Source organism: Pinus tabuliformis, chromosome 8, assembly GCF_031772625.1.
Source record: "Pinus tabuliformis cultivar Carrire ecotype Pingquan chromosome 8, CPIR1, whole genome shotgun sequence".
In the NCBI taxonomy this organism is placed as follows: domain Eukaryota; kingdom Viridiplantae; phylum Streptophyta; class Pinopsida; order Pinales; family Pinaceae; genus Pinus; species Pinus tabuliformis.
In genome coordinates, this window is record NC_142294.1 from 907817608 (window position 1) to 907844113 (window position 26506).

The 26506-nt window shown below is 39.6% G+C and overlaps 1 protein-coding gene across 1 annotated transcript in view; it reads left to right on the forward strand.

The window, feature by feature from the left end:
• Positions 1-16227: 16227 nt before the first annotated feature.
• The window catches only part of LOC149238477 (putative methionine--tRNA ligase), a 172911-nt gene continuing 162632 nt past the window's right edge, over positions 16228-26506 (forward strand). The window contains 2 exon segments of the mRNA XM_089373044.1: positions 16228-16431; positions 16561-16716. Of these exon segments, the coding sequence (XP_089229170.1) occupies positions 16314-16431; positions 16561-16716 (274 nt within the window). The 5' untranslated portion in view covers positions 16228-16313.

The following is a 26506-nucleotide window of genomic DNA, read 5'->3' on the forward strand; positions in this document are numbered from 1 at the left end:
TACCCTGGGTATACATATCAACAACCTCAACAACCCCAGTACGGTCCGGTTAATCCTGGTTTTCTGGGAGGATATAATATCCCAAATGCGATTCCAATTCCTAGTTATCCTGGATATCCTCCTCCTGGGGCTGGTCTCATGACCCAGGGTTTCAGGGACCCTAATCGTCAGTTACCGTTCATTGCAACTTTGGACTTGCCTGACTTGTCACGCCTTACGAATGATCCAATTAACTATCTTCCGTTTTGGCCGCCAATGCCGAATAAGTTGCCTAGTGATATTCCTAAGTTTGAAGGCAAACCAGGAGAGGACCCATCGAACCATGTTATGACTTATCACCTCTGGTGTGCGTCTAATTCCATTTCAGATGATTTAATCCGTTTAAGGCTTTTCCAGCGCATTCTAATTGGTCTTGCGGCCAAGTGGTACATTGAGTTACCGCGAGCCACTTTTTATAACTTTAGTCAGTCAGCTACTTCGTTTTTAACTCATTTTCAGTTGCCAGTCAGATATGACAATGGCACGGAATTATTAACCTCATTAAAGCAGTCCACGTCCACTTACATTTCAGATCACATTCATGAATGGAGACGTCGACGACGTTTAGTGAAAGTTTTTATTCCGAATCAGATCTTAGCTGAATGGTTTGTCAAATCTTTATTACCAAAGATCATTGAGGATGTAGCTAAGGCAGGAGTCGTTACTGAAGAGCATGTAATTGCTCAAGCTCAGTACCTTGACTTAGTTTATACGCAATCAGGTACATTACACGAGAAAATCCCCGACCTTCCTAAACAAAATCAAATAACTGCAGCTCCTTCAGGGTCTCATGCCGCTGATGGTATGATTGGTATAGTTAATACCAAAAGTAAGAAGAAATCTTCCAAGGATTCTTCTCCTATCATAACTTTACCAGATTCCCCGACAGGAGATTCTTCCGTGGAAATTTCTGTCGATATTCATGTTGTAGAGTCATCTACAGCCAAATCAAAATTCGGTGGTAAAAAGAAAAATAAAACAGATAAAAATTCGAAAGAGAAACCAGAAAAAACAGAATCAACTGATGAGAAATGCAAACCTCGTTATCCTTGTCTCATTTGTGACGAAGAGCATTATACAAGAGACTGCCCTCATCGTGCAGAGGTTGTGAAAATCGTCAAAGGTTCCCAAATGCCTGCTGTTTTGAAGGATCCTTTTCCTAGTCAAGACAGTAAGATGATAGGTTCTTCCTAAAATGCCACCAAAGAACCCATAATGATGATGTCCCATGTTAGGATTGCGACTCGATCGCATGATTATGGAAGTAAAAGTCCTGTTGATGGTAAGGAAGCATAATCTTCTCATTCGAACCCATCAACTTCAACTCCCGGTTCCGATCCACTACAGATCGAGAAACCTAACCCAGACTTAGTAATCAAACCGCCCGCCAAGGGTATACTTCGAAAGTTAGCTTTCAATCCACATGCGAGAGTGGCTCAGAACTATAACATTGTTGAAGATTTAGCTGTTTCACCTTCACCAATGTCGGCTTTGGAAGTGTTGCAATCATGTCCAACACAGCGTAAATTGCTATTGTCGGCTATAGGAGCTGTTGACGTTCAGGACTCGAACCTCATAATTTTCGATCTAGAAAATAGTACACCGCGCTTACCTCATCAAATGGCTTTCCAAATTCCAGTGTTAGTAAAAAACGGACCTTGTTATAGGATTGTGATTGATGAGGGAGCCTCAATGTGTATTATGTCGATCCAGTGTTGGAGATCACTTGGTTCTCCTACACTTAATCAATCCCCGATGATTTTAAAGGCCTTTGATGGCCGTGGATTCCATCCTTTGGCATTCTACAGGATTTACCTATAGGGGTTGAAGGAAAAACTGTTAATCTAGATGTGGAGGTGGTTGATGCCCCTCTAGATTACAACCTTCTCTTAGGTCGTAGTTGGTCTTACACCATGACAGTTGTTGTTTCATCGGTCTTTTGGCTTATAAAGTTCCCTCATAATGGAAAGATCATAACTATAGACTAGCTAACTTACTTTTCATCCGACCCAGCCTCTTCTGAAAGTATTCAGCATGTCGGGAAAACAACTATCCCGTATAAGGATGTTGGAGTAGGACTAATTAAAGATTATGGTTTACTAGGAACTTTTCCTTTTCTTCCTATCAACGCATCGTCTTCTATTGCAACCATTCATATGATTTCGTCAAACACTATTGTTTATGATGATCCTTGGATCGTACCTTTCGAATCTGAGATAGATTCATTTGGTAATGTTATGCCTTTGAGTCCATATGAAATTGCGTATCAGGCCGTGCAGTCATTTTCTGACCCTTCTTCAACCGAAATTGACTTAATGAATGTGGTCCATGAAGAATCATTTTCAACATCAAACTCAGATTCAACAACGTTTTCTGAACTTGTTCACACTGATGAGAAAATTCGTGAAATCCTGTGTGTCGATGATTTACCATGGGAAGATCTTCATCATAGATCTTCGTTTTTACCTGAGATTGATCACTTTGAAAAAGATTTTTCATCTATTTTTACGACTGAATATGTCAAGGAACCTCAGAATCCAATGAAAAATCCTAATTCTGAGTTAAATTTGGGAAACATTTCTCGAACTATTCCTATTGATATTTCGGTTAAGCCTGGAACTGTTGAAAACATTCATATAGGTGCCTCTTGTACGAAAAATGAAATTCAAACATATAAGGCCCTATTTCAAGAATTCCTCGACGTGTTTGCCTGGTCATATGAGGAAATGCCAGGAATTTACCCAACAATTGTTGTTCATGAAATCAAAACTTACCAGGATGCTAAACCCGTCCAGCAACGTTTGCGTCATATCCACCCGCGAAAAGCTGCTACCATTAAAGCAGAAGTTGAAAATTTACTCAAAGCAGGTTTCATTTATCCGATTCCGTTAACGGATTGGGTATCGAATATTGTTCCTGTTAACAAAAAGCAAGGGATAATAAGAATATGTATCGATTATAGGGATATTAATCGAGCCTATCCAAAAGACAATTACCCAACTCCCTATATCGATCAAATCATTGATGATTGTGCCGACAGTGAAATATTCTCCTTCATGGATGGTTTTTCCGGATAAAATCAAATAAATATTCTACCTGTTGATCAACCAAAAACGGCTTTCATTTGTCCATGGGGGACATTTGCTTATTGCAAATTACCTTTTGGGCTCAAGAACGTCGGGGCAACTTTTCAAAGAGCCATGTCTTACGCGTTTCATGACATCAAGCACATTGTGCAACCCTATCTCGATGATTTACCTGCTCATTCATTACATCGAGCTGATCATCTCATCCATTTACAAGCAATCTTTATGAGGTGTAGGCATTATCGAATTAGGTTGAATCCACACAAGTGTGTTTTCTGTATAGAAACAGGTCGGTTACTGGGGTTTGTTGTTTCGAAAGCCGGCATTCGCGTCGATCCCTCGAAGGTTGAAGCTATTGTCAAATTGCCTCCTCCTTCGAGTCTTCGCCAACTCCAAAGTTTGCAAGGGAAAGCAAACTTTTTACGTCGATTCATTCCTAACTACGCCGAGATCACAAAGGGTTTTACCAGGTTGTTGAAACAGAATACTCCATTCTTTTGGGATGAGATAGCTGATAAATCTTTTGATGCACTAAAACACGCGTTGACCCATGCACTGTTATTGCATCCTCCCAACTACAACCAGAACTAATTCTTGTATCTCGCCGCCTCGCATTCCACCATTGGAATGGTGTTAGTTCGGGAAGATGAATTCGGTACTGAAAATGTGATATATTACCTTAGTCGCACTTTAAATCCAACTGAGCTAAAATACTCACATGTGGAGAAATTGGCATTGGCAGTTGTTTAAGCTGTCCAACGTTTTCATCATTACATTTTACTATGTAAAACTACAGTAATTTCTGATTGCAACCCTATGATCTATATTTTGACCAAACAATTGCTAGGGGGCAAGTACTCCAAATGGATTGTGATCCTGCAGGAGTTCGACTTGGAATTTGAAAAGTCTAAGTCAAAGAAATCTTTAGTTTTTACGGAGTTAATGTGTGACTTCCCGCGTGCTGACACGGAAACTGTGGCAGAGGAGCCCATTGCGGACAAATCCTTGTTTCTAATCAGCACTTTAGATCCATGGTATGGAGATATCATTGTTTATCTCCAGACTCAATCCTTTCAGCCAGAAGTTTCAAGATCAGAGCGTCGAAAAATACGAATCCAGTCCCAACAATCCAAAATTATTGGAGATACACTTTATCGTCGTGGGACGGACTCTGTTTTTCGACGTTGTTTAACTCATGAGGAAGCTGAAAGGGTTCTAAATGACTGTCACTCTGGAGCGTGTGGCGGTCATATGTCTGGGTTTGCCACAGCCCAAAAGATATTGCGCGCTAGCTATTTATGGCCGTCTTTGTTTAAAGATTGTATTAACGCAGTCCAAAAATGCCACAACTACCAAATTTTTGATCGAAAGATGCGCGCTCCACTTGCTCCTCTCCACCCTATAATTGCGGTCGGTCCTTTTGCGAAATGGGGTATCGATTTTATTGCATGTAACCCTCACTCGGCCGGGGGGCATGCGTATATTATCCTTGCGGTAGATTATTTTACCAAGTGGGCCGAGGCGATGCCTACATTTGAGGCAGACGGCAAAACTGCTACGATTTTCATGTTCAATCATATAATTGCTAGGTTTGGTGTTCCACAAGCGATTATCACTGATCATGGGTGTCATTTTCAAAGCATTATGATGACTGAACTTACAGACCAACTTGGCTTGCGTCACGATAGTTCAACTCCATATTATCCACAGGCAAATGGTCTGGTTGAAGCCATCAACAAAGTTCTAGTCATCATGATCCGACGAATCATTGGGATTCATAGGTTGAATTGGCATAACATGTTATTTTCAGCGCTTTGGGCGTATCGAACCTCAGTAAAAACGTCAACCGGTTTCACTCATTTCCAACTAGTTTATGGTCTGGAAGCTGTGTTACCCATTGAATGCGAAATCCCGTCATTGAAAATGGCCATCGAATTACTTCCAGCCACTTCCGAAGAGGAAAAACGTTTGTTATACTTGTCTCAACTAGATGAGAATCGACGTGATGCTGCATTAGCGATCGAAACTCATTCCAAACGTATTAAAGCTCACTATGATCGAAATGTTACCCTTTGAAATTTTCCGGAAGGAGACCTATTCTTATTGTACGATCAAGCAAATGATAAATTAGGCGTTGGAAAATTCGTACCCATGTGGCATGGTCCTTATGTTGTTAAGCGAAAGCTAGCAAAAGGGGCCTATGAATTGGTAGACTTTGACAGGGTCTCTTTAGGTAAACCCAGAAATGGTCTTTACCTGAAGAGGTATTATGCTTAAATCTGGGTGTGGAAATTTTTAGTTAAGTTAGTTTTCTTTCTAGCTGGTGTGTTTTAGTTTAAAAAGTGTGCTTAACTTAGAAAGTATTTTTTGTCATTATTCCTGCTTATCTTGATTTTACTCTTGATATTGCAGATGTCGACGCCTCTCCAAACATACATTGGTTTTGCTGATGGTGCTTGTCGTAATACACGGAACATTTCTTCCGCAGCTTGGGTTATCTATTCACCCTCTGAAGAGTTGGTATCTATGCATGGAGTAAGCCTCGGTCAAACAACGAATAACATTTCCGAGTATAGTGCAGTGATTGAGTTATTATCTGAATCTATTTCATTTGGGATTCGGAGTTTGATAGTGAGGTTAGATTCTGAACTCGTTGTATTACAGCTTAATAGAGTATATGCCATTAGAAATCCAGTGTTATTGAGATTATTTTTGAGAGTTCGTCTCTTGGAACGTGAATTTGACTATATTGAATATCAGCATATTCCAAGATATTTAAATACATTAGCAGATGCAATTGCTTCTCGAATGTTAAGTAGACATTTGCAATAATCATACAAGTAAATTTAAAAACATTTCATAACATGTTTTACAAGATAAGCCGGTAATAGTGATATAGTATAACATAGAAGTGTGTTAAATATACATCGTCTTCGATCATAGGTTGAAAAACACCTTATGATCGGCAAAAATGATAGTACATAAAGCAAAAAATGTCATATGTGTCTACAATAGGCGATCATCCTATCATTGGTGATGATCATGATAAGAAACCACTGTACGGGCCACCTTACAAAGGAACCTCCTGAAAGGTCCTGGGACCCCAATCACATAGCGCTGTAGCCTAAGAGGAATGTCATCTATGCTGGTCTCCGGAATGTCTACTGTCAAACGTTCTAGATGGCTCTCCAATTCGGCCAAGGTCTTTGTGGATTCGTCCTGTGGGGTTGGTGTTGCTGCAGCTGGTTGTTTCCTCTCATAGGGCCGGAGAGTGGCTGGTCGCCATGGACCTACATCTGCATTTAAAACTTTTACTATCAATTTTGGGACGAAAAAAAAAAAATGTTGAAAATGATTTTACCTGAGTCATCCCATTGCTCTCCTGGTGGAAGAGCCATGTCTGGGTCACCACGATAATCTACCCCAGCATAAGGAAAATCCTGAATAGCAAAAATTTGGTTCTCCAAACAATGAAAATACTCAGGAGTGAATCGAACGACTTCTGTCCCCTCCTAAGGATGATAGGCCATAACTGCAATCCAACGCATCAGTTTGGGCTCTCGGGGAAGTCCAGCTCCAACAGTGAGATGTTGTGGGACCAACATTGGGACCCTCTTCAGACCAAAGCTCACGACTAAAGCACCATATCCAAAGGTCTTCAGTTGTCCGTTCTTTGCTCTAGTCAGTTGGCCTTTTATATTAGCCAACACAGCATCGCACCAGTTGAAGATGGTGCCTCGAAAGTAGTCTACTACCATTCGCATTTGGGATCCAGTGGCTATATGTAGTGTTGCGCTTCCGTAGAGCCTGGTAACAGTAAACGCAATCACTTTTAGTTCAGAAAGGGATATGGTTTTGATATCTATCCCTTTGTCTCTAGTCTGGTCGTTGCAAAACTCTAGCCGGAGGCTATCGACAGACTGGCCACCTGGCCTAGTCCCGAATAGAGTCAAGTGTTCACCTCTCTTAGGCAAACCAGTCAAGAAGTAAATGTCTTCCGGCTCCATTTCAAGCTGGTGACCACCAATAAAGAAGCATTGGTCCTGTATGTTCCACCTGTCTACCAGCCGCTGCAAAAAGTCCAGCTGAGCCCTCATGCCAGGTATGGCCCAGAATTTGTATAAGCCGCATGCCTTCAATGCATCAATCGAAGGTTGATGATTTATCGTGGCGATATCTACATCCTCGTGCTCCCGTTCTCGCCAATCAAGCATGATGTATACCCTACATTCAATAAAAAGGCGAATTAGAATATCTAAAAGCAAAATTTTTGGGTGAAATTTGAGAAATTTAGGTTTAAAAACCTTTGCTACGGGGACCGCACCCTCTCTGTTAGAGACAGTGCGTGGGTCTGCACTTTGCCTTCACGGAAGGTGCGGACCCCTGACTTTTTTCCTTTTACGAAAAAGTTGGGGTCTGCAGGTTACCTGTGCTATGCCCGCGGACCCGCGCGCGCGGGTTTCTAACCTAAAAATTCCTTAAAAAATGAAATCAAAGCCTAAAAACAAATTTGAAATGGATGAAATTAAAGAGTAGGATGATGTGGATTACCTGGAGGAGATGACGTTCGATTCCAACGGACGGATTTTCGCAATCTTCACGGGAAGTTTCTGACCAAAAGCTCTCTTTTCTCACTCTGAAGTCAAACGGTAAAAATGAATTTACGAAAGCCCTTTTTATAAGCTTTTTTGAATAAATGAGTTTTTAATTTGTTTATTTTTCACTTTAAAGAGGTAACTTTTGCAACATTTTTATCTATTTTAAACAGGTATGAGTAATGTTTGAGTTTTTGTGCAGGATAACGGATTTTTCAGGCAAAATTGGTCATTTTCGACGAAAAACATTAGAGTCACCTTTAAGCTCTTTTCTGACTCCTAAAACATGAAAAGATCGTTGAGTTTTTTCTTTTTAAACTCGTTAAAACAGAACTAAAAAGACGGTCCACTTACAACCCTTTTCTGACCGTAAAAACATGAAAAGATTGCCAGATTTTTGTCGTTTCAAATTCGATATTGGTTATAAAACGACGTGTCATTGATCGCTTTTTTACTTTTTCGGATCAGAGACACTAATTATGAAAAGTACTCCTTGGTCGTAATGATCAAGCGGTTCTCTCAAGTATTATTTTATACTTTTTTTTGGCTTGGGAGACACAAATTTACGAAATAGGACAACCATGGAGTTTTCTTAAGTTTTTTCAGACTCTCTAAAATTGAAAAACGTCGAGTTTCTCCTATACTGGACTCGTTAAAATTTAACAGTAAAGGACCTGTTCAATTACAAACAGGAACGAACCACTCCTTCTTAGGGTTCGAATTTAAACTAAGTTGGATTCATCCGAAGGATGATCTTATAATCAAGCAAATGTTATCCTCCTCAAGCTTGTCAAAAATAAAGAGGTACTTGCCAGAAATGGTGGGGGAAAAGAGAGAAAAATGAGCCTGTTTGTCATACTTTGTAACCACTATTGAACACGACACTTTTATTCACCTGGGTTGGGAAATCCTTTGCCTAATAGTTGATCAAACCATATTGAAAGTCTTCAGTCGATTTCTGGGTATTAACTTTGGGTCAATTGTCACCAAACCATCTGCTGTGTCGTTATGTGTTCAAGGGGTCAGTGCAAATAAACCATTCATCTGCAAAATATATGTCATCCATCTTGGCCATCCCTGAGTCAATCCTTGCAACTAAATTTCTTCAAATTTGATCTATGATTTCGTGTTGTGGGCTTGCCTACGATGGATCGCTTTCTATCGACTTTAGCTCATTATCTAGAAAGATGATCTAGAAATTGTCAGTACCTTGGGATCTGCATGCCTCAATGGCAGGTTTCTTGCCTTCGACGATAGGTTGCATCATTGACCTTCGATCAAAGGATTCTGTGACATGTTCGATATCAACACATCTATTCACATCTCATGGATTGTACTGAGTACTTTGAGAGCCATTGAAATTACTGGTGGTTTCTCTCACACTTGTTAACAATTTACATCATTGACTGGTAATCAAGTGGTTTCTACCATGTTCGACTTCGACACATTCATTCACATGGTTAGAATCGTACTATTTTGGGAAGTAGAAATCAAGACCCTGGATCTAGTTTCCACCATCCAGGCTGCGAGGAATTTTGTATTCATTATACAATGGACTATTCATAAATAGATGGCTGCGTCCATACTGTGTCTACATATGTCTATACTTGTGATGTATTACAATATCATTCCTATATCAGAGCAGTAGTTAATTTTCTAGTCGGTTTTGATCTGAGTATGGGAATGCCTACCTCAGCGATGATATGATCTCATATATATATTTTGCATTGAATATTTTTACAGGTTCCAACCGGGCTCTCCACAAGATGATCCTCGAAATGATAAAGTACTTCACTCTTCTTAGATGATAAATGAAATCCTCATCTACTACAGACTTCGCACTTTAGGGGGCAATCTGTTATACAAAATATTGTCACCATGACTATTTGCAGTCAGTATGGGTCTATCATCATTCATACTGTCCTCCTAAGCAAGTCTCAAACCTCAGCTCTTCATGCCAAGCTTTGAAAATGAGAGAAAGACTTTGAAAATCAATAAAGCTCTGGTTCCGCACTTTCTCTCACTGTTGCCTGCGGTCCCGCACCCCCTGTTCATGTTACCTGCGGACTTGCCCGCTCTGTCTCTAAAGGAGTGGGTGCGGACCCCTGTGAAAGTAAAAAAGGCGCAAGTTTATTCTTAAAAACTCACTTTGGGTTAATTCTAGATGATTCTAGAAGGAATCTTGACGTGGATGGTTCGCTCTAGGTGGTTCATGCATCCCAAAAGTGAAGGATCTAATCCCTTGATGAGAGGAGCTTATCCCTTTGAAGGAGGGCTTTATCCCTTTGAAGGAGGACCTAGTAACTTCCCTCCATTGCACTATAAATTAAGGCATTGGGTTGGTTGCTAGAGAGGTTAGAAGCTAAACATTTTTTAGGGTAAATGCTGTTGGAATTGAGACTTCCTAGTTAAGCTTGAGAGGAGAGATCACATACCTTTTGGCTTCATTGGGAAGAGAGTGAAACTTGTCAAAGTAGAGGAGACTTCTTGCTGGACCTTGGGAGGAGCTTGTACAACATCAAGGCATAAGGTTGTAAAGTTCTTCTTTGATTTAAGTTAATACAATCAGATTCATTTTTCTCAACAAATTGTCTTATGTGATTTGTTTCATGAATTCCTTGATCATCATAATAAGTATGCTTTATTATATTGCTTTTCAGGTGCTATTTAATTTGTGTGCTTGTTTGTGTTTGCAGATTCTCTACAAGGGAGCTCATTTGGATCAACGGAGCGAGGCTTCCACAAACTTGTATTGGACCCAAGGTAGGCCTAAAACACTTGTTTGCCTTTATTAATAAATTGCATATTTAGAGAAAGATAGAATTTGTTTGGTTTGCTTGTCGCTAGATATCATTAGATACTAGGGAGGTCGATCTTGTCCGCAAGAACGACTTATCCGGCCGACAATAACAATAGAGGGATTCTATGGGGCACAATAATAACCATATGGGGACAATAGGGGCACAACAATATTAATAAGGGGTACAACTACAATAATAATGGGGTAATCACTAGTATTATAGGGACCCAACATCCTGCTACTTTCATGAGAGTAATGAATGATGTACTCAGGCATTTTATTGATGATTTTGTAATTGTATATTTAGATGACATTCTTATATTTGGTAAAACATGGAAAAGAGCCAAGCCAAGTACAAGGCAAGGCATGATAAGCATTGGATTGAGCATATTTTCCAAGTTGGTGATCAAGTCTAGTTGTATATCAATAAAGACAGAATGCAAGGTGAAGGTAAGAAGCTGAAGCCGATAAGGTATGGACCTTTCAAGATACTTGAGAAAATTGGTGAGAATGCTTTTCGCCTTGATTTTCCAGCTTACATGCGCATCTATTCAGTAGTTAATGCAGAAAGCTTGAGACTGTTTGAATCTTCATTGATCGAAGATCCTGAAGAGTAGAGTCAATTGCCTTCTATTGATGATCTGTTGCCTGAATATCTCAATGAATTACAGGAAGATACAGTTTTGGACAGAAAGGTGAGAACTACACGCAGAGGGGATGTTGAGTACCTTAGGATTGGGCTCAAAGGTTCAAAACCAAGTAGTGCAAGATGGATAGAAATTGGGCAAGCGAGGAATCTATACCCTCACTTGATTGATGCTTAAAAACCAACTTTTGGTGGTCCAAAAGCTTTTTCAGTGGGAAGGCCGTGATCCGAATTGGATCCTAGAACACACTCTAAGTTTTCATGAACTCTTAAAATTATGCCAAAAATTCAAAGCCTTAAAAGATCAAGCTTATCAGAGATATCCTCGTAACAGTTGCAATTTGTGATCAGCGCGGAGCAACGAGGACCCTCGGTCAAGCGTGCAGACCGTCGGCCCATGGTAACGCGCACTGTCATGAACTAGCAAAACGGGAGGCCTTTTCGAGAAATGAGGGTGGTTTCTGATATGCAATTAGCGACAAGTTGCTAATCGTATATTTCCTGGCAAACCCCTCAAAGAAGGAAAAGCCCCGAGCGCCCGGACCCGAAAGGTTATGAAATGTAAAGGATATCGCGCCGATTCTGTCGGGGGTGGGATTCCACAAAACTGGTAGGATATTGGAAGGGCTTGAGGTGGTAAGTGGTTTCAACCAAGTCCCGCCCGATGCCACACATCAATTAACACGCGTCTAGCGGAAGAGAGAGAAAACTGCTTACATCGAGTGGGTAACCATCGAGCTACTCAACCGCCCGATATGAGCGACAACCGTAGGATTTGGGGGGCCCAGATCAACGACAGAGACACGTCCTGATGGGTGACCGGATTTGACGAGGTTATAGAGCAAGATCACATGGGATTTGAAGTCTGATAGGGACGATGAGCTGGCAAAAGATTCGGTTTCGCGGGGCATTCTTAGAGCAAATGAAAATAACAACTGTTCAAACATGTCTGAGAGAGCTGACACACTCATCTGTTACAAAATAGGTGGCCACCTCCTTGTGAAGCATTATGTAGTGACTGTAAACGCCGAAAGAAGGGATTCAGACGGACAGAGGCGGGGAATCAGGAAGCCGAGAAGCAGAAACGAACAGTCAGAAAGAAGATTGGCTTTAAAGCCACAGACTGATAGAGAAAGTAGAGAAGCGAGTTAGCGAGAGTTAGTTAGACGCAAAAAGCTGAGAGTAGAGAGAAGAAGCCGAGCTGACCTGCAGAAGCAAAGGCAACATTGAGCTAGACAGAGACAGAGAGAGTCAGAGAGTCTGTGTGCTCCAGAGAAGGCTTGAGAGGTTCAAGCGAACTCCTCTGTATATGCCTGTCATGTGTGAGTCTCAGATTGGGCTCATACTACGGTGACCAATAGAGGTCGAGTTTCAGTAAGGAGAGTCTGTGTACTCCAGAGACTTGGGGGATCCAAGTACAGTCCTACTGAATTGTATCTGCTGTGTGAGACTCAAATTGAGCTCATTGTTGTAAAAACTCTGCTTTTGAAAACATAATAGAGAGGCCACCATTGAAGGCTGGATTGGGAGATGTGGCCCAGGAGTGTTGGGTGAGCTCCTTATTAAACTTATTGTGTTTACATGTTTGCCTGTTATGTTTTCTCTAACTGCTTCAGTGCCTGTGTATTTCGCAATCTTATCGATCCATTGCATAAAATAACATAGGCACATCCATGCACATGAGTCTGTAATACCTTAATTATTTGTCTTAGATCAATTTCAGATCACAAGAAGAAGGTAAGACCTATAGGAGACATGCAAGGTTTCTTTAGGGGTCATATTGTGCAAATATGTTGGGCAATAGGTAGAAGATGATATTTCCATAGACTCATTATACATATGTAATAGAGTTATAGGCAGGAGGCCACAATTCCCTTATTGTATATCTATGAAATTTTTCATTTATAAAGTTAAGCCCCTTGCCTTAGGTGCTACCTATACATGTGTGTTATTGACTCTTTATGATTGTTAGATGTTACCGTTCCTTGCTTTGCCTTGGGTTGACTAATTATTAAACATTGACTAAGCGTTAAAGTGTTGTTGGTATGTTTTAAAGGCCACAATTAGATGCGTGCCTATTATTGATTAAAGTTAGTTGACCGTGACTTAATTGCATTTGACAATTGTAGATTAAGGCAAAGTCATGGGAAAACCTGAAGTGAAGTGACATACTTTAGTTACAATAGGTGCAGGTTGGCCACACCCTTGTGATCAAGGCAAGGCAACACCACATGATCTGATGTGTTGAAACAAACTTGGGAGAAGCTCATGTTTGCGAAGAAAAAATTGGGTAGATTGTAAGTTTGTGGCACCTAGTATTTAGACTTGATAAAGGGTTATTTTTTTTGTTTTTTAAATCGGAAATAGAATTTGTATTGTATAATTCAACATCTGGTTCACAACAAATACATTAGGCATTACAAAATAATTCATCGACATTTTCTGATTGTTTTCTCCTTTCCAACAGGAATACATGATTTTCTTGAGGAGAATATGTTTGAGCAACAAAAAGAGGGGTTTTGTTGGTAAATACCTTACAAAACTACCCCAACAAAACACAAAATTTACACCCCATAATGTTACTGATTGATTATGAAATCTTTCATGATGACTTCTCTGCATGAATGTATTTCCTCAGGGTTGCCATAAAGTCACTTGGGCCCCCAATTCTCCATTTTTATATTTTCTTGTATCAACCAATTTAACTAATTTTTTTTAATAGACTTCATTTGCCATTAGGGAATTATAGCAGGCTTGGTTTGGCCATTAATATTTAATTCATCTATCTTTAATTTACACCCCTCGCTAGCATACTTGTTTGCTTTTCTATTGAAGTTTCTTAGGACATGGAAATGTGCTTTGGATGGGATATCTTTCGCAATTTTCTTGATATTTTTCATGATGTTTTCCATAGATTTTTCCTTTGGGAGGGAACCTTTGACCAGATGATGCAGGATTAGGAGAGAATCTCCTATAGTTGTAAGTATGTTCACTTGATGTTCTTTGGCTAACAAAAGTCTCTAGTAAATACCATATATCTTTGCTTGATTATTTGTTACATAGCCAAGACTCTATGAATACCTGAATACTTTATCCTCCTCAGGGCCATAAAGTACCCCTTCTGTCACGCCCCTACACTGGCGGTAATCTTCCAACCGCACTATAGCGAGGTGTGGCACCACTAACCACTTTCTTTTCACCAATACTTATGACCGTGGACTACGCCTAACATTCGTACTTAGTTTATTTTTCGTTACCAAGTATTAGTTTATCCTTTATACATGATGAAAACCATAAACATTCATCAAACAACATTAACACATGTAAATGCACAACAATATAAAGGGAGGGGAAACTCCCTGCAATATGAGTCTGCCCGTATATCAATATATATAATCTTCAATTTTTACAACATAAGCTAAATCTTGGAGGAAACCCCAAATTTACACTTAGCCAAATTTCCAACTTCGGCAAACTCAGTTGCCCAGCTCGTCGGCCTGCCTAAACAGTCGCCGCATGTTCTGCCCAACTCTTCGTTCACCCTTGAACGCGTTCATTCAGCTCGTCGTGCCATTTGCCCAACTTGGGCGCCTACCCATGTCATCGTGCACGCCTACCCGGCATGTCCGTACATCAGTTGCCTTCGTTCACAACCGTCGCACTTCTTCACCCGGCTCACCCTTCGTTCGTTCAGCAAACGCCCTCACCGTGCTACCCTGCCCGACATTATCGTTTAGCCCAACCGTGCCTTCGTTTGGTGGGCGCACACACACCCATGTCGCCTCTCACCCGAACTCCCATTCACGATCTCGACCTCCCTTTATTCGGTGGGCCGCATGCAGTACCGCCTACAAAACTACCGTTCACGACCTCCGGTTCAACCTTCGTTCGCCTCGCCATGTCACCTGCCCAACTTGGGCGCCCGCCCTCCGTGTCGCCTAACATGGGTGCGCGTTGCATGACCGTGTCATCGACGCCATACTCAGGCGCGCTCTGCACGACCAAGTCGCCGACGCCCTACTCGGGCGCACCCTGCACCACCGAGTCGTCGACGTCCTACTCGGGCGTGCTCTGCACGATCGTGTCGCCGACGCCCTACTCGGGTGCACTCTGAATGACCAGCGCCTCCATCTGAACTTCGACACCTGCAACTCGCCCTCGCACTTCTTCGCTCTTCACTTGGCTCATCCAAGTGATCTGCGTCTAAGTTGCTTGCTCATCTCCATAACTTGTCTTCTAACTTATACACACGAATGCCCATTGTGCATGTGCCCAGCCGACCCATCCATGCATTACACACCTGTCGGCTTCACCATACTTCAACACGTCGACCCACCCGTTTATGTGGGTGACCGCCCCATCGTTTCGTTGGCCCACCCGTCGGCCCGCCCATCGGTCGGGGCACCCGGGACCGCCTACACAATATAAACATAACTCGTCTAAAACTCATCGCACACTTTGTTTCTTCCGCTTTGCGGGATTCCACCATGGCCGTAGCTCACCCATCCGTATCGCAGGCCGCTCTGCAGCTCGTGGCCCTCACACCTCCCCTCTTGCCACCCCTTATAAAAAACTAATTAATAAAACAATTTTAAGTATAGTTAACTAATATATTATTTATATTTAAAAATTCATATTAAAAAAAATCCCTAAAAAACATAAATTTTCTTTTTATTAATAAATTTAATTATAATGGAAAAAAAACAAAAACCAAAACATAATATCAACTTAAAATGAGTACAAATTTATTTTTAAACTTTATATTAATAGAAAAATTATTTTTACTTTTATATAAACATTCCATAAAATATAATAATTTCTATAACATAATAAAGAAATGAAATAAAAATGAGTAAAATAAATTATATTAAGGGTCAGCAAGAAGGTGAATGGTCTACAAGGAGAACCGTCTTACACAAGGAAACAAACAACTTACCACCCACTCGTCACTAGAGGGGCATGAATCAAAACGTTCGTAGGACACATGAACATATACATTTAATATATAAATACATGTATATATACACTATACATAATGATAGTCATTGAAAGATCGTGGTATGACATTAGCCCTAGAATTGACACTCGTTTACTTTCTCTGTTCTGTATTTGTATTGGTCATTCCAAACCATGTTTTTGAAATATTAATGAGGGTGGCGTGGGCTTACTGGAAAAGGAATCTATTTTCTCTAGCTCCATTTTCTCTTTCGAATCCCGTCGCCCCAGTTGTTTCATTGCGCCGGTCGAAAGCAGCCATCTTCACAGGTCTTCTAATTGACTCACTGTCTTTTGCCATCGAATACTCAAAATCCATAGTCGCAGGGCAATACATTTTACCATTTTAATGATTGCTTTTTATCTGACCAAGTCTTTGGTTTCGCTGTTTGAAACTAGGGTTTTTTTCGACAGGGACCATGGGCGATATTTCAGAAGTTGGGAATGAATATGCTGTTGCACCCAAGCTGCCAATACCGGGAAAGAGGAATGTGTTAATAACGAGTGCGCTTCCATATGTGAACAATGTTCCGCATCTCGGAAATCTGATAGGAAGTAGGTTATTTTAGTATTTTTGAAGTGCTCTTCTTATCATTATGCTTATGATATATGTACTGAGAGACTGGAGTTCTGCATTTTGAATGTCAAATAGGAAAGAAGACCTGCCATGGTATTAAAGATACATATTTAGCAATTTGTGGTCTTTTAGCTGAGAAATGAGAAACGAAACGAAAAATGGGCTCAGAAGTGAGACCGAAGTTATCAAGTGAACAATGTTTTTAACAAATGATTCAATTTTATAAAATTAGAAGGACACATCATATTTTATAATCGTAACAAAAATCAAATTTGGCCAGCCTCAAGAGATGATTCATTCTCATAACATAAATTTTGCGAAAATGCAAATATCAAAATGTTCACTTTTTAGTCCATAAAAGAAAAATCGGTTCACAAATAGACTAATATTCAGACTCTATTTTTGACCTGGATCCGTAGTAATATTATGAGTATGGCCTTCTAACATCTCTTCTGCATTCATCTGCAATATCTGCAATGTTCTTCACAAAGTGGATAAAGTGACTGCATCAAAAGTAGTGAGATGCTCTACAGCTCAGTATGGGTTAGATTTTGTCAAGTAATGTTACTTTACATGACAACACAAAAATGAACAAAAAATAAATAGCTATGTACATACATATGTATCTGATGACATCTAAAAAATTTAAATCTGATTATTCCATCTTAAAAACTTAAATCTATCAAACACCCAGAAGGATCGAATCTTTTTATCATTTAATATGAATAGATTAAATCATGACATGGAATTAAATGATAAATTTGATTCTTCTTGGTTCTTGATCCGGGTTTAAGATGGATTTGATTAATTTTCTGTTTCCACTGCATCAATTAGGCAGAAAAGAAAATTCCCAGTCAATTGCAGGATGTTATTAGTTCAATATTTCTATAGTTTGCAGCTTTACTTAGTGCTAATATGAATATGACAATTGCTTTATGAGTATCGTATATATCAGCTCTAGTAAAACTGATTAACTACGTGGACATAAAAACACATTATAGATTTCTTTTGCGGGGTGGTTGCACAAGCTCTTGTTTATATGGTATTGTGTATGGTTGAATTTGTTGTTCTTTTTTCTTTTGTTTGCCTGTTAGTTTTATGTTTCCGCTGCATTAATTAGCCAGAAATGAAAATTCCCAGTCAATTGCATGATGTTTTTAGTTCAATATTTCTATAGTTTGCAGCTTTACTTAGTGTTAACATGAATAGGGCAATTGCTTTGCTATGCAACGTTTAGTCACATTATCCATCCATTTTGTATACTCTGCCATAGTTACATTAAATGTCCTTTTTGTATCCTCTGTCATAGCAAAAGAGAGTCGACGGTAAAAGTTCTTGAACACTCTGCCATAACAAATACACAGCATTCAAATTTAAAAGCCAAGAGAGGATTTTCCTTCTCATGAAAAATCTATAAATTTTGCAATAACAAATGCATGAAACATTCAATATGTTAGAAGTCAAGGTTGAGGATTTTCGATTTCATGACAAATCTATAAAATTAGATTGTGAAGTACAAACATAAGCTCGTGTAATTATCAAATACCAAATAGTCAAACAATGAAATATACAAGTTTTAGAATATACATAAACATAAAAAAATGAAATATCAAATAAGTTTAAATACTATAACATCTACATAGGAATAGTTTAAATATACAATGTCCAAATTCCATGGATGGCAGACCATGACATGAAATAACGAGTCAAGAAACACCTGAACTTGTGAATGAGAACCTTAGGACATTGGCCTTGCATTTGATGGTGTTGTAGTTCATAACCAACTCTTCGTCCAATGAATTGAGTTCCTCATCCTAGAAAGCTCCATACTTCGTCTTGATGGTGTTGCACCAACCTCATGCAATTCAAATGTACCATCCTTTGGGGTTTCTTCCAATTTCTTGTGCATAGACACAACCATTGAGTAATTTTTGGGTCAATTGTTTGAGGTTCTTGAGTGGACGTAGTAGATCATACCCAAATTATTGCTGCAACATGTGGCACAATGGCTTTTGGCTACATTTGAATGATCAGCTTTTGGATATTAGCAGTATGTCAATTACCTTTGATGAGTTGGAGCTCTTACGATTATGTGAACTGCGAAGAAACGATAGCTTGTAGGTGTGGGGTTGATGAGGATAGATGGTTATTTAGTGATGTCAACGAGTGAGGTGGTGCAGTTAAGCCATGTGTCAGGATCAATAATGTTGAGTTTAGGCTTCTGTGATCCATATCAAGTTTACAAAGGATTTTTCGGCGAAGATCACATGAGACATCATTTGCCAATGATGTCTCATGTGATCTTCGCCGAAAAATCCTTTGTAAATCAATAATGTTGTTCAGGTGGACTTTTCTAGTAAGAAAGCTCTCTAGGAGGATTTAGGGTTGACCCTAAACTGGTGAAAGCTCGCTTTTTTATTAATGATGCAACGATATTTGTGGCTTTGATTGGTTTATGTTTTATATTACCTGTTTTGCTTAGGTATGCAAACACAAAGATTGTAGAAATGGAGAGAGGGGGCCCACTTTCCTCGGTGGGTGCTTTAGCAGTGGAATGTAATAAATGTTGGTGGTTACTTCTTAGTTGTAGGGTGCAGTACTATGACGGGTGCATTTATATAGGGTGTTACTCTTTGTCATGATATTGCATACTTATTGAGGTCGATATGGTCAAGTGGAGTGCTCCACTTAGGGTCAGTAATTACCAATTGTCACTTTCCCAATAGCTGTGCTGTGCTAGAACAAAAGGTGTCCAAGTAGGGTGGGATCAACTCCACCAAAACTAGAGAAGGGATTAGCTAGGGTGAGATCACCTCCACTGAAACTAATCAAGAAGGGGTCTTAAATCCTTGAGAGCCTCAGCGTAAGAAAACAAAGATATCCAATGCAAATTGATGATGAGAAAGTGATTCTAATCCTCTTTTATTTATAGATTCCTTACGGGGTTCTCTCCAGTTTGAGGGGTTGCAAGTGCAACCCCCAATTTAGACTTTTTGCCCCAGTTACTCGAAAATGTATCCATTGTTGCCCCAAACATTGGATAATTGGGTTTTCCCCTTTATAAAGACTATACTGTACGAGGTTGGATAGGTTATTTCGTCCATCCTTTGGCAGTTAATCCATAGGGGACATTACATATGGAGCATAGCCAAAGGGAAGGCCAAAATGTTCGCTAATGATCAAGAACTGATCCATTATGAGAAGAAAGTGTCCAAGGTGAAATTAATCATTTTGGATCCTATGAAGGATCATTTGATCTCTCACATTGTAGGGAAGTAAACAAAGGAGATTTTTGAGGCATTGACGTCCTTGTTTCCAAGTTCCTTGGAAACTGCTCCTAAAGAACAAACTCACTTGCACATATGAGCATTGCAAACATTGTATCTAGTTATATGATGAAGATCACCAAGATTAGACATTTACACTTTCTAATTGATATGAAGGTTGAAGGTGAAGAGCTAGTGCTTATTACATGGGATAGGTTCTCACTAGCACAGGCAACCTTTGCGTAAGGTATCTATGCATGTGAATATAGTCACACATTTTAGATGCTTTGGAGTGATTTTGTCCTGGAAAAAACAAGATGAGAAACCTTAGTAGCAATAGTTGAGAAGTGCAAGACCTAGCACCCATTTTGAGGATGAAGAAAGGTGGCAAGAGAATGGAGGACCTAAGAAGGCTAAGGAAGATGAGAAATGCTCATCTTTTTATGAGAAGGACTTGGACAATGTGACTTGTTTCAAATATCACAAGAAGGGACATTTATGCAAGTCAATTTTCAGAGAAGAAGGGGAAGCTATAACAAAAGTAGTTTATAGGGTGTGTAAACACTGTAGTGGATGAGTTGGCAACCGAGTTATAGACATCCTTCTTGATGGTTTCTTGTTTTTCCACCAATGCCACTTTTGGTGTTTGTTGTTATGTGGATGGCCGTGTGTCCAAGCACATGACCTTTAGTTGGAAGATCTTTGACAAGTTTTTGGAGTAAGAGATGATGCAACCTTATTAGTGATTGGAATGGGGACCATCTTTTCAAATGCTCTCTAGTGATGTTCTTGATTTCATTGAAGTTTTGTTTGTTCTTGGTTTAGCGAGAGATCTCCTTTCAGTTTTAGTTATTGTAGATAGGACATGTAGTCAAATTCAATGAAGAGTGCACCATTGGAGAGTGCAACCAAGATTGTTCGAAGGTTTTGGCTAAAAATGTGTGAGAAGGAAGCCTCTACAGACTCCTAGTTGATCCTTTGAAGAGCTCTAGTGCATAAAGGTGGCAAGTTGAGTGAGCTATTGTAGAGATGCTTTGGCGGCTTGCACTATGGAGCCCTTCCTCTCTTGAAGGGTATGGTGTAGGGGCTCTTAGACTTCAAGATTGAGAAGATTGGAGTGTGTAAGGGATGTGCATTTAGCGTTGAAAAATGTGTAACTAGGTTCGGTCTTCATAAGTGTGAAATGTATTCTTGTAAATATAAAATGAAAAGAAGTTATTATTATTATTATTGAAGCATGGGTTTCATGCTTAAGTTCTTTTATTTTATAGGTCAAGCACCCATTGAGTGCTTCTAGGGTTTGTCTAAGGTATAAGAGTCATTGTCATGTATTGAAGGCCCTATGGGCACATTGTAAATTGTAAAGAAAAAATTATTTTGTCTTTAAAGTGTCAAAATACATCCTAATGAGCTGTCAAGTCAGCCTACATAAGGAGCCACATCCACCCTTGAAGAAGCCTATATATAAAGGAGCTCGTCCTCCATTTGGATCACTCACTCGCTCATCTCTTATGCGAAGAAGTAGAAGAAGAGAAGTCGAAGAAGGAAGTGCGAAGAAGAGGAAGTCGAAGTGTTTCTGGACCTTATGTATCTCTCTTGCGAAGATTGAAGTTAGGGTTTTTGCACTAGGATCTCTTGTGGTTCGATCTTGGAAGCAGAAGAGAAGGGAAGCCAAGTGAAGGTCTCTTAGGGCATCTTATTAGCCCTAAGACTCAAGACAAGGCAAGTGAAGTCAAGAGGAAGGCTATTAGAGGGAGATCAAAGTCTCCTAGAGAAGCAACAACAGTTGCAACAGTTGCTGGGGAGCAGAATTTTGGATCTACTGGGAGGTCAAAGATATTGCAGTAGGAGGTCGTGGTAGACTTGATCTTGGAGGGTATTTGTCTGAGTCTCTAGGTCATGGTATTCGTCAATTGAAAGATCTAAAAAAAGAAGAGATTTACGGGTTTTTCCCTCAAAAGGAGGGGTTTTGGCCCAGGCTTGCAACCTATATACCGTGTCACTATTCTTATTGTTTTGGTAGCTATTTGATGTATTGCACATTGGAATAATAACAAACAAAGCTAATAAGTAAAAGATAACACAAACAATTATCAAGTTAAGAGAATTAACATATTCATTGCCCTATTGAATTCTCAACATGGTATTAGAGCTTTGGTTCTCTAAGGGCATCATGAAGATCTCCTCTACAATGAAGAAGGTCATCAAGAAAATTGCAAGCCAACTCAAGAAAGGTATCAAGGAAGCATGGAGTTTCTTATTCTCTTCAAAGAAGGCATCAATCAATGAAAGGGATGAAGGTCTCTTCTCGACTCTCTCTGGTACATTCCAAGACGAAGACATCTGGGTAATTGATAGTGGTGCATCAAGGCACATGATTGGCCACTCCAACCAACTGAAGACCTTATCAAAAGGAAAATCCGCTTACTCTGTGGAACTTGGAGACAACAAGAGCTATCTTGTGAAGGGCATTGGATCAACTTCCATAAAACTCGAAGATGGAAGCAACATCCACCTCAACAACATTCTATTTGTTCCAGGTTTGCACAAAAATTTACTTTCTATTTCAAGTTTAGAAGACAAAGGAGATAGAGTAGCCTTCATTGATGGAAAAGTAGTTGTTTGGGGAAAAGACTCAAGCATAGATCAAGCTAAAGTTATTGGTATCTGAGAAGGAAGGCTTTACAGATTAATATCTCTTGTAAACCAAGCCCTAGTTCACACTGAGATTAGTCCATGTGAACTTTGGCATCGAAGGTTTGGTCATCTACATTTCAAAATACTTCCAACTTTAAGTTCCATAGTAGATGGAATCCCGAATCTAAAGGAAGATCATGAAGGTGTCTGCAAGGGATGTGCATTGGGAAAGAATACCAAGAGACCATTTGGAAGCAGTGCTTCGTGGTTGAAAGAAATATTGGATCTCATTCACTCTGATGTGTGTGGCCCTATGACTCCAAAATCACTTGGAGGCCATCTATACTATGTCACATTCATAGATGATCATTCAAGAAAGACCTGGGTTTACTTAATGAAAACCAAGGATGAAGTATTTACAAAATTTCAAGAATTCAAGGCTGAAGTGGAGAACCTTATAGAAAGAAGAATCAAGATACTAAGATCTAATAATGGAGGAGAATATACATCCAAAGAGATTTAACATTTTGTAAGGAGTTTGGGATTAAGAGGGAGCTGATAGTCCCATACGATTCCAAACAAAATGGAGTCGCAAAAAGAAAGAATAGATCTATTGAAGAAAGTGTAAAAACAATGTTACACGATCAAGATCTACCCAAGTTTTTATGGGGAGAAGCAACAAAGACAATGGTCTACATTCAGAATCGATGTCCTCACAGATCTCTAGATAACAAGACTCTGAAAGAAGTGTTCACTAGAAAGAAGCCGTCTGTAGATCATCTCCGGATCTTTGGGTGTCCTGTGTATATTCATATACCAAAGGACAAAAGAAAGAAGTTGGATCCTTCCGGTATGAAAGGTATATTTGTTGGGTATAGTAACTCATCAAAAGCTTATAGAATCTATATGAAAGATGGACATCACATTGAAGTTAGTCGTGATGTCATATTTGATGAGAGTATAACATTCAAGAAGTCAAAAGAACTTTCTATAGATTCTGATGATGAAGAACTTCCGATATTTGAGGAGGAAGTTGACAAGGAAGGAGAAGAATCACACCATGAAGAAGAAGGGCCTAGTGAACCTGTTCAACCCATGGTCATTCCAGAAACAAGGAAAAGACCTAATTGGTTGAAATCCACACTACTTGATACAGAAGGTCATGGGGCAGCGCAAAGATCATTTAGAGAAAGTAAGAGACCCATACATGAAAAAAATTAATAGAAGCAGAACCATCCACCTTTGAAGAGGCTGTAGAACATCGAGAATGGAAGGATGCCATGAATGAAGAGTATCAATCTATAATGAAGAATGGAGTTTGGTAGATCGTACCTAGGCCCAAAGACAAATTTGTGGTTACTTCCAAGTGGATCTATAAGATCAAGCATGCAATTGATGGAAGTATAGATAAGTATAAAGCAAGATTTGTGGCTATAGGTTTCTCTCAACCTTAAAAGGCATCGACTATGAACAAACATTTGTTCCAACAGTAAGATATACAACAATTCGATCATTAGTCTCTTAGGTAGCATCGATGGGATGGAACATCCACCAAATGGATGTCAAGACTGTGTTTCTGAATGACACCATAGATGAAGAAGTCTATATAGAACAACCCTTGGGATTTGAAGTCAAAGATAGGAAGGCATATGTTTGTAGATTGAAAAAGCATTATGTGGCCTCAAGCAAGCACCAAGGGCATGGTATGCTAGAATGGATGCATACCTTTTTTTTCCAAAGAAAAAATTGAACGATTTATTAAGGCAATAAAAAGTTACATAGTATATGCACTTAAGCATTCTGAATACTGTATGTTTATCATCTAAACGTAGAGTTTTTTGAGCTGGTAAGCATAATCCAATACTTTCCCAACTCAATATGAACAAAAAAAACATTGGTCTTTGAATCCATTTTCTGGGCCTCCTCTATTGAGGAAAACAACCCAAACATGAAAGAATCAACATCATTTGTTATCTTTGTTCAAAATCATAAGCATAAACATATATCAGTTTTAATTGTCTGAGTGACCACCATAAGAACAGAAAAAACCAAAACAAAAACAGTGTCTTGCGGAAACAAAAAAATTGTTGTATCATTAGCTCTGAAATATCATTAAGTCTCAAAAGGAGGGTGATTCGACACACATATCTCCTCATTTTTTGTTTCTTCTATGCGCAAGCGGTCCAGAGCCTGTTGTATACCCTCCTTAGATAGGAGGTCTGCTGCATTGTTTCGTTCCTTGTAAATGTGACATACAATAATAGAATTAAAAACCGTTTGAGATTTTTAGCTTCTTATAACAAAGGAGATAGAATATAGTTTTGACATCTGATCTCTTCATTGAACCATTTGATGACATTTAGTGAGTCACCGAAATTTTGAACTAAAGTAATTCTCAGGACTGTGAGCCAACAAAGAAGTAGTTTTAAAGTTTGAAGTTCATCATAGTTATTTGTTCCCTCGCCCAGCCCCACCGAGGCCTTTAATCTTCTATGTGCATTCAAGTGAATCACCATTCCTGCCCACACCTATTCCTTCGATCTGACGCCCCACTGAAATAAGCCCAAGGCATGTTTCCCTTTATCTGTTCCTCCCTTATCCCCTTGATGTTTACTTTCTGGTCTAGTTCAGGGATACTGTCATAAATGGCAACACATTCAATAGCTATGTGCGTTGAAGAAGGCACCTGATCCTTAAAGATACTTCGGTTCCAGGCCAACTAGATACCCCACACAATTATAAGAGGTAGGTTACGCATATTTTCCTCCTGAGTGTCCTTCCACCAATTTTGCCAAACCTCCCTAATGTCTCCACCCTCCCATCTCTGAGCTTTCTTGAACAACCTCCCCGATCCCTGCCACACTGCTCTGTGAAAGGGGCACTTAAGGAATAGATGTTGTGTTGGTTCTTCTTCTTTTATGGATGCATACCTACAGAGAATAGGCTTCACAAAAAAGTTTTGCTAACACGAACCTTTATATTAAGGTTGTAAATAATGAACCTATAATTATTCTTCTGTATGTAGATGATCTTATCTTAACAGGTGTAGAAGGTCAAATTGAAGAATGTAAGAAGCAACTGGCAACAGAATTTGACATGAAGGTTCTTGGGCTGATGGATTACTATTTGGGATTAGAAGTCTGGCAAGGACCAAATGAAATCTATTTGGGTCAAGGAAAGTATGTGATCGAGATTCTAAAGAAGTTCAACATGATGGACTGTAAACCTATGACCACTCCGATGATCACAAACTTGAAAAGACTAAGGAGTTCCGAATCAAGCCCTGTGGATCCTTCCAGGTATAGACAACTTGTTGGCTCATTAATGTACTTGGTGAATACTCGACCATACATGTTTTGCAGTAAATGTACTCAAACAATTCCAAGTGGAGCCGAAGCATGATCATTGGATAGCAGCAAAGCGTATTCTGAGATATCTGCGAGGAACCATCAACTATTGTCTGAAATATGATAGAAGGAATGATGTCCAATTGATTGGATATACAAATTCCGACCAGGGAGGCAGTGAACAGGATGAAAGAAGCACTACGGGAGGATGTTTCAATTTAGGATCCTCCATGGTCTCATGGATGAGTAGAAAGCAAGACACTGTTACTTTGAGTAGTGTTGAAGCTGAATATGTTGCAACATGTGAAATAAGTAGAGAAGCAGTATGGTTAAGGAAGCTGCTATCCGATTTGTTTGAAGGACCGGTGAACCCTATAGGGATACTTTGTGATAACACCGGTTGTAGTCATTTGTCTAAGAATCCATTGTCTCATGGAAAGACAAAGCACATCAGCAACAAGTATCACTATATTCGAGAGCTAGTACAAAATGGTGTGTTGCATCTATGGTATATCTCC